Here is a 12158-nt window from a genome sequence, read left to right on the forward strand (position 1 = left end):
TTGACGGTTCAGAATGTATCAGGGGATAGAATGAAAAAAAATCTTCCCTAAAATTATAATCTCCTGTGGTAAGAATTGCTCCAGCTAATGTGGTATTCCATTATCATGGTAAATTCTTTTTACATCACAGTACTGTTGTGTTTTTCTCTGAGTGAAAGGGACCATATTATGTAGACAGTCTGGAAAATGATTTACTTTATTAAGAATGTAAAGTACAGAATTAGAACTTCTAAACCATAAAGACAAAACATCAAGAGGCCACTCAATTCATCGTCTTCATGTGCTAGTCCATCAACCTGGAGTCCACCACCATCTCACTTTCTAAACCTTTCCATGTTTATATTCCAATACAGAATCTTACAAAAGCAGAGGGAAAAGGAATCTGGATATCAAAGGATCGGATGTCAGTTGGTGCACTAACCAGTACTGCACACCTCCATCTCAGTCACATGCAGGATTCACAAGAAGAAAAACTTGTATTCATATTATTTCCTTTGCACCCTTGAGAACTATTAACATATTTCATAGTCTATTAATCGGCAAAGTCAATCTACCATTTTAACTGGGATCTTTGTATTAAATTTCTGGTCACCTTTCATAACCAGCTGTTTCAAAGGTAATTTCTTGCACACGCTCATGCAAAATCAGATTTAGAAGAATTAATATCCTAGTCAGGTAATAGCCATTGACTGTCACCTACCTCCACCCAGTGTCCTTGAGACTGCATCAACAGTACCACAGAAGGATCAGATTTATTGAGGGTATCTCTGTCCAGCAAAGATTTGCAGGCAACACGAAGCTCCACTTTGGACACACAGGGAGCTGTAACAACACCAAGTGGGTTTGGCGACACTCTGCCTGTGAGCTCAGTCATCTCCGCACCAGACCAGGAGCAAGGAAACAGCACTGAGAAGATCTTAACAAGAGACTAACGGAGACCAGTCTACTAGCAAGATTCTAACACTCAGGCCTTGTACTGGAGTGTTGTACCCGCAGAATGACTATAAAGTCATTTGAAGATATGAAAATGGTAGAGATTGTTTCATTGGAATCAGTTTCTATCCACTCTAGGATCCCCCAATCCAGCTTCTGCTAATATCTCGATTCTTCCATGTTGAAAGTCCAGGAATTAAAGAGAAGTAACTTGGATCATCAGCAACACTTTCGGACAATGGAACACTTCAGTTGGAGTCTGAAGCACCTGAAAATAAATCAAACAAGCATTTTGTTATCATAAAACTCACATTCTGGTGTATTTATTTTTCTCAAGTTACTTGACTGAAATTATGGGCAACAATTTCATTCCTTAAATAGATCACTTTGCTCAGAACATAATCTGTTCAATCCTGCTGGAAGAACAAAATAAGCAAAGGAAATTGGCGGGTAAGATGTTGGAAATAAAGACAAACATTTAAACAAATCTCCTCAATGTTCATGTCATCAGAATATAAAATAAAACTATATTAATAATTCATTGACTAATTATTGGTTGATATCTTAATAACTCATTAAATAAATAAATTAAACTAGGATAGTTATGGCTGGACAGATGATGTTTTGCAGTAACTGAGCGCTAACGGAACCATGAAGAAGTAAGTGTCTACAGTTTGACGAACTTCAGCTCAGAATCGATGGAACTGCGATCGTCACACGCCGGTGATAATAAACCTGATTCTAGTTCTGATGTGTACACTGACGATTGGTGCTGGCTAAAGATTTGGTTCAAGAGTCACGCCACTTTGATTGAGGTGCAGAAATGGTCAGTCCAAAGGAACAGAATGCTGTGATCACATGTGAAGCAAGTTAGAAATCCAGAAAATGGAATCCAAGCCCATGTTCTGCAGATACCAAGTTCTTGTGGTCCATGGAGATGAAGGCAAAGTCTGCAGAGAAGGTGAGCAACCCCATCACAGCACTGTGGCATTGCTGTGGGGGGATGTTCACAAAGAACGCAGTTGTGATAGGAAACAGGATAGGGCAGGATATAAGCTCAGTGCTTTGCAGGTGAAAACATGCCTCATGAACTATGTTGCTTAACCAATGTAAGGTTTATGAGGCTGAGGAGGAACTTGGTGAGAGAGTAAAGATCCATTTTCTAGTCCATGAAGAAACGCATCACATGGGTAGAACTAAGGTCATTCTGTGATCAGGTAGGAATCCAAATTAAACTACAACTAGAGCCATATGCACATTGGCATAGCATCGACAAGTTCGGGGAGCTAAATTCACAGCTCAAAGGTTGGTATAGGAGATGTTGTTGCATGAACAAAGTCACCAGAGAGATGCATTTGGTAGATATAAAAAGTAGTTTGATTTGATACACTCACTCGTAAATAAGCTGATAGCCTTTTGGGGGGGGGGGGGGGAGAGAGAGAGAGAGAGAGAGAGAGAGAGAGAGAGAGAGAGAGAGAGAGAGAGAGAGAGAGAGAGAGAGAGAGAGAGAGAGAGAGAGAGAGAGAGAGGATATAGGATGGAGAGTGAAGGAGGGAGGGGAGAGTGGGGGAGGGGGAGGAGGAGAGGGGAAAGAGGTGAGAGGATGGGAGAGGGGGAGAGAGGGCGAGAGAGGGGGGAGAGAGGGAGAGAAGGAGAGAAAGAGAGCGACCCTTTTGGAGCAAGACGTCTGCTTGACCAAACGCTACATGATATTTTATATGCTAAAGATCAAAGAAAACTTCAGGACAACTCCTCACTTACAATGCTTCCTTTGAACTACACACCACATTCACACCTCCCTCTTGGCACTCACACAACAGACACAAATATACACAAATAATTAATTTAAATCGGTGTTCTCTGGTCTTCCAATTAACCTGGTTCACAGTTTTTAAGAGCCCCTTGTTCAGAGCTGCATTTTAGATTTAATTCTCAGTTCAAATTCACATCTAAAGACTGGTAACTGAAGTCATTTGCTGACATTATTTGCTCTATGAGCGAACCCCAGAAAACACTCTTACAGGAGAGGCAGGTTCAGTTATGGGATAGTGGCACTAATACTGGGAAGGCAGAACTGTTCTGTTGGGTTTGGCTTCATTTGAATGAACTGGAGCAGGCGTCCTAGTGAATTAGACCTATGGGTAAGACAATATACAGGGGGGATAATAACCAGAACCGATCAGGTACAGACTGCCCTATAGATATAAGAGAACTATGCACCAATTAGCCTGATATCAATGTAGGGAAACAAAATGAACACACATAGGACAGGATACAAGTTAAAGGAGATGCGGTTGGAAGACACTGATCTTCTTTACACTGGAATACTGTAATAATGAGGTGCTACAGGGACTGGTGCTGGGACTGCAGATGTTCACACCACGTCTGTAACCGGGATGCGGGGATCAAGTTCAATCTAATCAGATTTACTACAATATCTGTTGGGAGTGTGGCTGTGAAATTGAAAGGTGTTGATGTTTCAAGTTCCTGTGTGTCAGGATCTCTGAGGATCTAACCTGGTCCCAACATATGGATGCAGCTATAAAGAAGGCAAGACAGTGACTACACTTCATTAGGAGTTTGAAGAGATTTGGCATGTCAACAAATACACTCAAAAACTTCTATAGATGCACCGTGGAGAGCATTCTGACAGGCTGCATCACTGTCTGGTATGGGGGGAATGCTACTGCACAGGACCGAAAGAAATTTCAGAAGGTTGTAAATTTACAAAGTACTCAGGACATCTTCATGGGGTGGTGTCTCAGAAAGGCAATGTCCATTATTAAGGACCTCCAGCACCCAAGGCATACCCTTTTCTCACTGTTACCATCAGTGATTCAAGAACAGCTTCTTCCCCTCTGCCATCTGATTCCTAAATGGACATTGAACCCTTGGACACTACCTCACTTTTTTTAATATACAGTATTTCTGTTTTTTGCACAATTTTTAATCTATTCAATACATGTATATTGTAATTGATATACGTATTTATTATTATTATTATTATTATTATTATCATTTTTTCTATATTATGCATTACATTGAACTGTTGCTGCTAAGTTAACAAATTTCACGCCACGTGCCTGTGATGATAAATCTGATTCTGATTCTGATGTTTTAGGGGCCCTAGAAGAGCTTCAGCATAAATCATTGAGAGTTAATGTACAGACACAGTAAGCCTTTATGTGAAATTATGTCGGGAGCTTGTGAGACTGTACCCAAAATGGCGTCCACAGATTTGGTCTCTTATCTGAGGAAGGATATGTATGCTAAATAAAATTCGATGAAAGCTTGCCAGATTGATCTCTGAAACCGGAGGATGGCTGGTCAGAAAAGATTAAACAAATGGGACTTGTACTCCCTAGAGTTTAGAACAATACGGGGTGATCTCAGTGAAAGTTGCAAAATTCTTATGGAAAACAAATACAGGAATCTGAAACAAGAACAAAAATGCTGGAAGATCTCAGCCAGTCAAGCAGCATCTGTGGACAGAAAATCAATTAACATCAGTGACAATTCCTTACATTCTCAAAGGCCTTAAGAAGATTGATTCACGGGTATCCAAAACAAGAAGTAACTGTATGAAAATAAGGGGCTGGCAATTCAGGGCAAAGATGAGATGGAATTTCAGCATTCAGATTGCAGTGAATCTTTGGAGTCCTCCACCACTGTGAGCTGTGGAAGATAAAAGACTGAGTGTAAAAGGGACATAGCCTCAAGATTCAGGGGAGTAGATTTAGGACGGAGATGAGGAGGAACTGCTTTTCCCAGAGAGTGGTGAATCTGTGGAATTCTCTGCTCAATGAAGCAGTGGAGGCTATCTCAGTAAATATATTTAAGACAAAGTTGGATAGGTTTTTGCAGAGTAGGGGAATTAAGGGTTATGGGGAAAAGGCAGGTAGGTGGAGATGAGCCATGATCTGATTGAATGGCGGAGCAGGCTTGACGGGCAGCTGGCCTACTCCTGCTCCTGTTCCTTATGTTCTAATGTTCTTATGTATTCAAAATGGTCAATTGAGTTGTAGATCTGAAGGAAATTAAAGAATGCGGACTTAAAACAGAAGAAGTACTTTGTAAAAGATCAGCAGTAATCTGATTGAGTGGTGGAGCAGGGGGACAGAAGGTGAAACAGCCTGCTACAGCTTTCATTTCATTACATATACTCGTTCATTGCTCTCATCAGTTTGATTCATGCATTCATTCACTTTGTACAGAATTACAAAATTACATCCTGCTTGATTTTGATGTAATAAAATTCCAGGTGCAAATCAACCAGTCCTTCATATTGTCTGTGTTTACAGTCTAGTATCATCTGCCTTTAATTTCCTGTTATTTATATTTACAATGGATCAACTCATCTTATTCAGTATCACAAATGCTTTCCTTCAAATATTAAAGTTCTGCATCTCCTGCACCTCAGATGGTCAACTGGAGAAGGGCCAATTTCAACAGGAGGGAGAAGAGTAAGAAACTTAAAGCCATGAATAACAAAAAGGTAGAGAGAGTAAGACAGAGAAAAAGCAGATGACAGATGGCTTCAAACAAGTGAGAATCAGAAAGATAACAGACAGAAAATAAAAAAGGAAATCAGAGGGGCAAAGAAAGAAGATGAGGAAAGACTTCTTAAAATGCTGGATCGTAAAGTTCAGTTCTGGGTGCCATGTATTAGGAAAGATGTAAAGGTTTTAGAGATAGTGCAAGGAAATATCACTAGAGTGACTCCAGGGTTGGGGAGAATTTAGTTATTGTGGTTGAAAAGCTGGGACTGCCCTCCTCAGCAAAGAGAGGGGGCAATGGTGGGGGAAGTGTCAATAGGTTTTAAGGAAAACTGGGTAAGTTTTCTTAAAGGAAATAAGGTGCAGTGTTGGGGGGAAGGCTTGAGATTGGGAATAGTGAGATTGCTTTTATACGGAATCGATGAGCTAGAGCAGAATCAAAGAAGCAAATGTTCTGCTTCTATGCTGTAGCTGTTTAGTAATTCTGAAATACCGCAATGCAATTCTCATTCAACAAACATTGCTATGCTTTACAAAAAGAAAACAAAACAAATAAATAATTGTTTCTTGTTGTATACCACCTAGGGAAGGAAACATTGATTTAAAATTATGTGGCAATCTGCAAAGTTTGATTCAGAAACATTACTCAGAGAACATCCTTTTTTAGTGAAATTAGATATTGGATACCTTAAATGATACAACTGCAACATAACAGCAGAACGATACCCTGAATTACATCTTATATTATTCCTATCCTTATTAAAAATGTATGGTCTCTGATTTATTGGGAATCTCTAGACAAGGTCACAAAATATTGAAAGGGTTATTCAATGTCTTTTAAGTTTATTTCTCTTAGAGACTATTAACAAGTTTGTCTCATTATATGCCCGACCACATTCGGTGACAAACACAGGTAAAGCTTCAAAGGTTGTAGCATTCATTCCATACAGACTAAAATAAAGTCAATAAAGTCAAGCTACATGATATCGCTAACAGCTGCATGCCATGATTGACAGTTTCATGATCCCTGTGATCATCCTGTTCTGTATTGGTCTTTTATTTTGCACAATACAGCCAAATGACCTGACATTAATTTCTTTTGCTGAGGATCAATTCATATAACCTCTACTTGAGGAAAACCATGTTAATTTTGATGCTCTCTACTGTTGTGAGTGCAATCTAAACTCAATATATTGCATTGTCCATGAATTAAGCAATCACATTTCAAACCCCATCACATTCTTCAGAATTTAGTGCCAAGTTCCACTTCCTTATGTTTTTTTCCTTATTTTTTCCTTATAATTTTGAAGGTCTGATACCAAGATTTCTACACACACTATTCCAACTAGGATGTAGTGATTTACAAAATGCTGATATATTTGATTAATTGTAATGAGACAAATTCTTGTGCACGGTGAAGAATTACCACATGAACTAAATTCTTTTAGGAATGATTGATAATCCAACATAAATCATATTCCATATTACATAATAGGGACGATTAATAGGGTGAATTTGGCTGTTCACTCAAATGCTTTAACACGTTGATAGAAATCAAAACCCATCAGCCGTGTCATTACTTTAGGACCTAATAGATTACTGAATACATGATTGACTGTTAAGGAGACATTGACAGTCTAACAGTTATAGAGTTATCTGAAGGCAGAAACAATAATAAACTTGGTCTATATCAAACCACAAGTATTTGCATTGATTTCCCCCCAAATTAACAGATTTTATTTCAATTCAATTTCATAATTAGTCAACTTGGAATATAAATGTCAGGCAGCTGGTTATCATGCCCTGAGGTTAGAGAGCTATCTGTGTGTGTGAGTGAGAGAGTGGATGGGGAGGTGGGAGAGAGGAAGGGGGTTGTTTTTGCTGTTGCTTTGTTGCTATTGTTCTGCTGTTCTGCCAAACATCGTGGACATGCTGCGTTCGCACCGGAATGCGGGCAGATGCTTGCGGGCTGCCCCCAGCACCTCCTCAAGTTGTGTTGGTCATCACTGCAAACGACGCATTTCACTGTTTGTTTCAGTGTACGTGTGAGAAATAAACAAATCTGGAATTACTGTGCTCTTCAATGCTCTAAAGGTATATGTTGTTCTGGCCAATCAAATCAAATCAACTGTACACTCCTGGTGGCCAAACATTTTAATTCCGATTCCTGTTCCCTTTCCGGCATATCAGTCTGTGGCCTCCTCTTCTGCCAAGATGAGACCATCCTCAGGGTGGAGGAGCAACACCTTATATTCCATCTGGGTACCCTCCAACCTGATGGAATGAATATTGATTTCTCCTTCCGGTGAACAAATTTCCTTCCCCCAACCTCCTTCCCCAGTCTGACCTTTCATTTCTTCTCAATTACCTATTATTTTCCCCGTGTCCCCTCCTCCTTCCTTTTCCCCTAATGTCCACTCTCCTCTCCTATCAGATTCTTGACCTTTTCCCACCCACCTGGCTTCACCTAACAACTTCTAGCTAGCCTCCTTCCCCTCTGCCCACCTTTTACCAGTCCTGAAGAAAAAGTCTCTGAAAGGTTGACTGTCTAATCAATTAGCACAGAGGTGCTCATTGCTGGCTGGTGGCGTAGTGGCATCAGCACTGGACTTTGAGGCCAATGGTCCTGGGTTCAAATCCAGCTGGCTGCACACTTTCCATTGGTGCTGGGTTGAACATTGAGCTAGCAATTTGTAAAAAACAGACAAGCAAAGGAAATGGCAAAAATATACTACGTAGATGCTGCCTGACCCTGTTGAGTTCCTCCAGCATTGTGTGTGTGTGTTGCTCTGGATTTGCAAACTCTCTCGTGCTTCAACTCCTCATATATACCTCTCATTTGCTTCTACTGTGACTTCACTGCATGCGCATGAATTTAGCTCATTGGCTATGACCTAATGTCCAAAAAAACTTGTCTAATACATACTGTATATATCAGACTTTTCTCACAACACAGGAATGTTATATATTTATAAGACTCAAATGTTTAATTGTTATGGAAGATGTTATCAGTGGGTAAATTAAATATAATTCAAGGTTATATTTGAAAATTGAAAAATAAGTGATTCTATTTAATTCTGCAAATTTCAATACTCAATGGAATTTATATTGTGAGTACAAAATTACTGACAGAAAAGTAATGACTGGTTTTTTTAAACTAGGTTAAGAAATAGATTAATTATATAGCAAAGTAGTAGTTTCAATAGTATTCCAAAAGTGCAGAGCATTTGCTTTATGCTATTCAGATAACTTTCTAATTATTTTTAATTTAAGAAAGATGGAGAGATGGAAAATTAACCAGAATCCTACTGAGGAATGGACAAAATGATAAAAGGGAGCCAGAAGGATTTCTTATTAAGTCACGCCAATCCAACAGAGCTAAATATTATGAGGAGACCAGTACAATGGTAAAGTTTATATTTATATATATGAATTTCCAAAGGTCTTCAATTAAGTTACACACTAGAGGGTATTAAGAAAAGCAGAATTATGCATTTTTATTTAACTGACTAAAAAGCAGGAGCAAGAAGGAAAACTAATTCTGTTCATTTAAACTTGAGTCCATATCTTTCCCAACCAAAAAAATCTAAAATTGTTTATCTTGAAAAGACCAGGCCAGTTGAAACCAAAAAATGCTGAATTAAAGCCAGCAAATATGATTTTCTGAATGCCGTAGTATAATACAATCTATGTGGCTTATCAGTAGAGCTGGTAAACTCTTGACCAAATTATGAAACCACATTCCCTTCCTTCTATATTTGGTACAGTTCTAGTTCAACAGATATTTTATAGCCAAACAATATATTGAAGGCATGCAATTGAAGAAACATGGTAATGCTGTTCAGCGATGGGCAAAATTCCATGTGACTTCTCTTATTCAGTATGACTGCATCACCAGAATAATTCTACCAAAAACAACATGAATGCTAAGGTGAAGTAGCATGAAGACTTCCGCCGAGAAAGCATAGAACACTTTCGGGAATAAGATACCAACTGATGCTTCAGCAGTTACTCTGACAACCTTGGATGATTGGTTCAAGGAAACTGTGGCTTTTATCGTAATCTTCAAGCAGAAGGAACAGTTAAGTTTAATTTAAGAAGTTTTGATCATCAGCAGGGACAGTTATGACCACTGAGCCTCATTTGAGCAAGTGCAGAGAAATGCAATATAGATAAATCTGAAGCAAGATTGGTGAAATAGAGGATATAATATATCCACCGTCATGGAAAACATTATTTTCCTAGGGGATTATAGCTCGATCAGAAAATGGTATGGATTCTTGTAGTGTAAAATTCAAATCTTATTATTTTTACATTAGGTATTAAAGAATTTTGAGGTAAGAGTAAAGAAAGGGATCCAAAGTGTTTCTTTTTTAATGTTGCCCAGTTGCAAATAGAGGAATACTTACTTATATATGGCTATTACTGGCAACTGCAGCATTTAGTGACGTCTCTCCAGTTGCCTTTCCTAAGGTTGGGCAAGCTGCCCCATCACATCAAATGAAATGGGAACGTTGTTCTATCTAAGTCCATGCTTACTGACTTGCAGGGTATTTCCAGCAAGTGCTTCTCTTTAATTCAAGATAAACTTGTATGTTCTGCATCCAAAGCTCAAAATGGGATGTATCAAGCTGTCTTTAATCACACCAAATCCTGCTAAATATGCTGTTTAATATATCACCTCTGTGATATTGTTCTGAATTTGTTTTGTTATATTAACACCCCCCCCCCCCAAAAAAAAAAGACTGTTACATATGCTGGAAATGTAAAATGGACACATTGGAGAGTGCAGATGGTGGAATCCGGAGCCACAGACAATCTGGTGGAGGAAGTCTGCGAGTTGAGCAGCAGCTGAGGTGCCTCTTCTCACCTCCCCACCACACCCCCTCCCCTCCACCCCTCCCCGCTGAGTTCCTTCGGCAGATTATTACTGGGAAACCCGAAAGGTCGTCAATTTGAAACACCTGATGCTGTTAATCTCCCCGCCGACGCTGCCTGGCGTTTTGAGTATTTCCAGTGCTTTCTCTTTTCGTGTTTAGGTCTCCATCTACTGCCATTGAGCAGATTAGTTCCAACAACGGGGCAGGTGAGCGCCGTAGAACTGAATTAACCCTCTTCCATCGGATTATTTGCTCGGGTATGAAATTAAAGTCCCGAGGAAGGGTCTCGACCCGAAACGTCGACTGCTTGTTCCTTCCATGGATGCTACCCGACCTGCTGAGTTCCTTCAGCATTTTGTGTGCGTAGCTATGTACAGTATAAGTTTCCCGAAGCCTGAGTTGTGAACGAACATCTCGATACCAGTTTAGCATCATATATGGCAGAATAGTAACCATTCATCCATTTATGAGATGAAGAAGTTACATTAATGTGCCAGGAAAGAGGACGAGCAGACAATCCCACATTGGAAATTCTGCGCTGAAATGCAATGTTTTCTCTGGTCCTGTGGCATCTCTGCACACCGCAGTGTTCATCTCCCTCGCTCCATGATTATTTCTGAGCAAAGTCACTAGATTACAAGATCGTGTTTAAATTTGTTTTCATTGCTTTATAACCGATCTTTCGCACTCGGATTAAACCACAACAATCACCAGCCAGTTAGAATAGTTTCTTACAGGAACAGTCCCGATCCCCGATGCTGAAATGCCGCGCTTAGAAACATTCAGGTACAAAATATTACGAACAATAAGTAAGTTTTTTTTCATGGAAAAGCTTCGTATACACAGTCATAAACAATACCAACGTGCCCCTGACATTATGAAGACGATATACTTTAAACAAAAAATTGTAAATTGCCGCGGAAAAAATTGCTACCAAATCTAGTTAAACGACGCACAGTCCGAGCTGATATGGGGAAGTTAAAATGATACAATGATATAAATAACGGAGATTAATTTTATAAAAAGCGACTTGATTTGTTTGCGTTTACTGAAAAATTGCAACAACTTCAAATTTTACCCGCTGCCGGGAGGGTAATTCTACTATTCAGATTTTTCCGGTTGATTTTGATTTCGTCGTTACTATACTCAAATTTAATAGTTCAAGCGCTCTCCTATAGCATGCCATAACCATAAAAGCACGGTTCGGACCAAAAATACCTGGAGTGCGAGTCCCGATTTCAGTCGTGCGGGTTCTCGGTTCGCCCGTGCTCAGAGATGAGATCCCCAGTTAGTGAGAGGCAGAGTGAAACACTGAGAGATGAAGGGGGAGCTGCAGGTCTCAGTTATTCCACTCGCTCAGTCTCCACGGCACAGTGGCAGCTACCACCAACAGCCGCGCCAACCGATTTCTCTTGATCCTCCAGTAAAAATGGACATGCCTTCCTTTCCCATTTGACATTTGAAGCCTAATCCAGTTTTTTTTTTAAAAAAACACCGATACTGCTTCAAAATCATTCTAAATAAAGTTATAAGACATAGCAGCAGAATTAGGCTATTCGGCCCATCGAGTGTACTCTACCCATTCCATCAAGGCGGATTATCCCTCTCAATCCCATTTCCCGACCTTCTCCCCACAACCTTTGACCTCCCCCTTACGAATCAAGAACCTCTCAATCTCAGTTTTAAATATGTCCAATGATTTGGCCTCCTCAGCTGTCTGTGGCAATGAATTCCACAGATTCACTCCATCCCCCCCCACCCCCCCCCCCCCCCCAACTTTGGCTAAAGAAATTCCTCCTCATCTCCGTTCTAAAGGGGTGTCCTCGTATTCTGAGGCTGTGCCCCCTGG

The 12158-nt window shown here is 39.9% G+C and overlaps 1 protein-coding gene across 1 annotated transcript in view; it reads right to left on the reverse strand.

Moving 5' to 3' along the window:
* cpne7 (copine VII) overlaps positions 1-11665 on the reverse strand; it is a 145329-nt gene extending 133664 nt beyond the window's left edge. Inside the window, exons 1-2 of the mRNA XM_073070216.1 lie at positions 11528-11665; positions 701-1201 (exon numbers count right to left, since the gene is read on the reverse strand). Coding sequence (XP_072926317.1) covers positions 701-874 — 174 coding nt within the window. The 5' untranslated portion in view covers positions 875-1201; positions 11528-11665. The remainder of the gene's footprint in view (positions 1-700; positions 1202-11527) is intronic.
* Positions 11666-12158: the final 493 nt, after the last annotated feature.

This window comes from Hemitrygon akajei, chromosome 17 (genome assembly GCF_048418815.1).
Source record: "Hemitrygon akajei chromosome 17, sHemAka1.3, whole genome shotgun sequence".
Lineage (NCBI taxonomy): Eukaryota > Metazoa > Chordata > Chondrichthyes > Myliobatiformes > Dasyatidae > Hemitrygon > Hemitrygon akajei.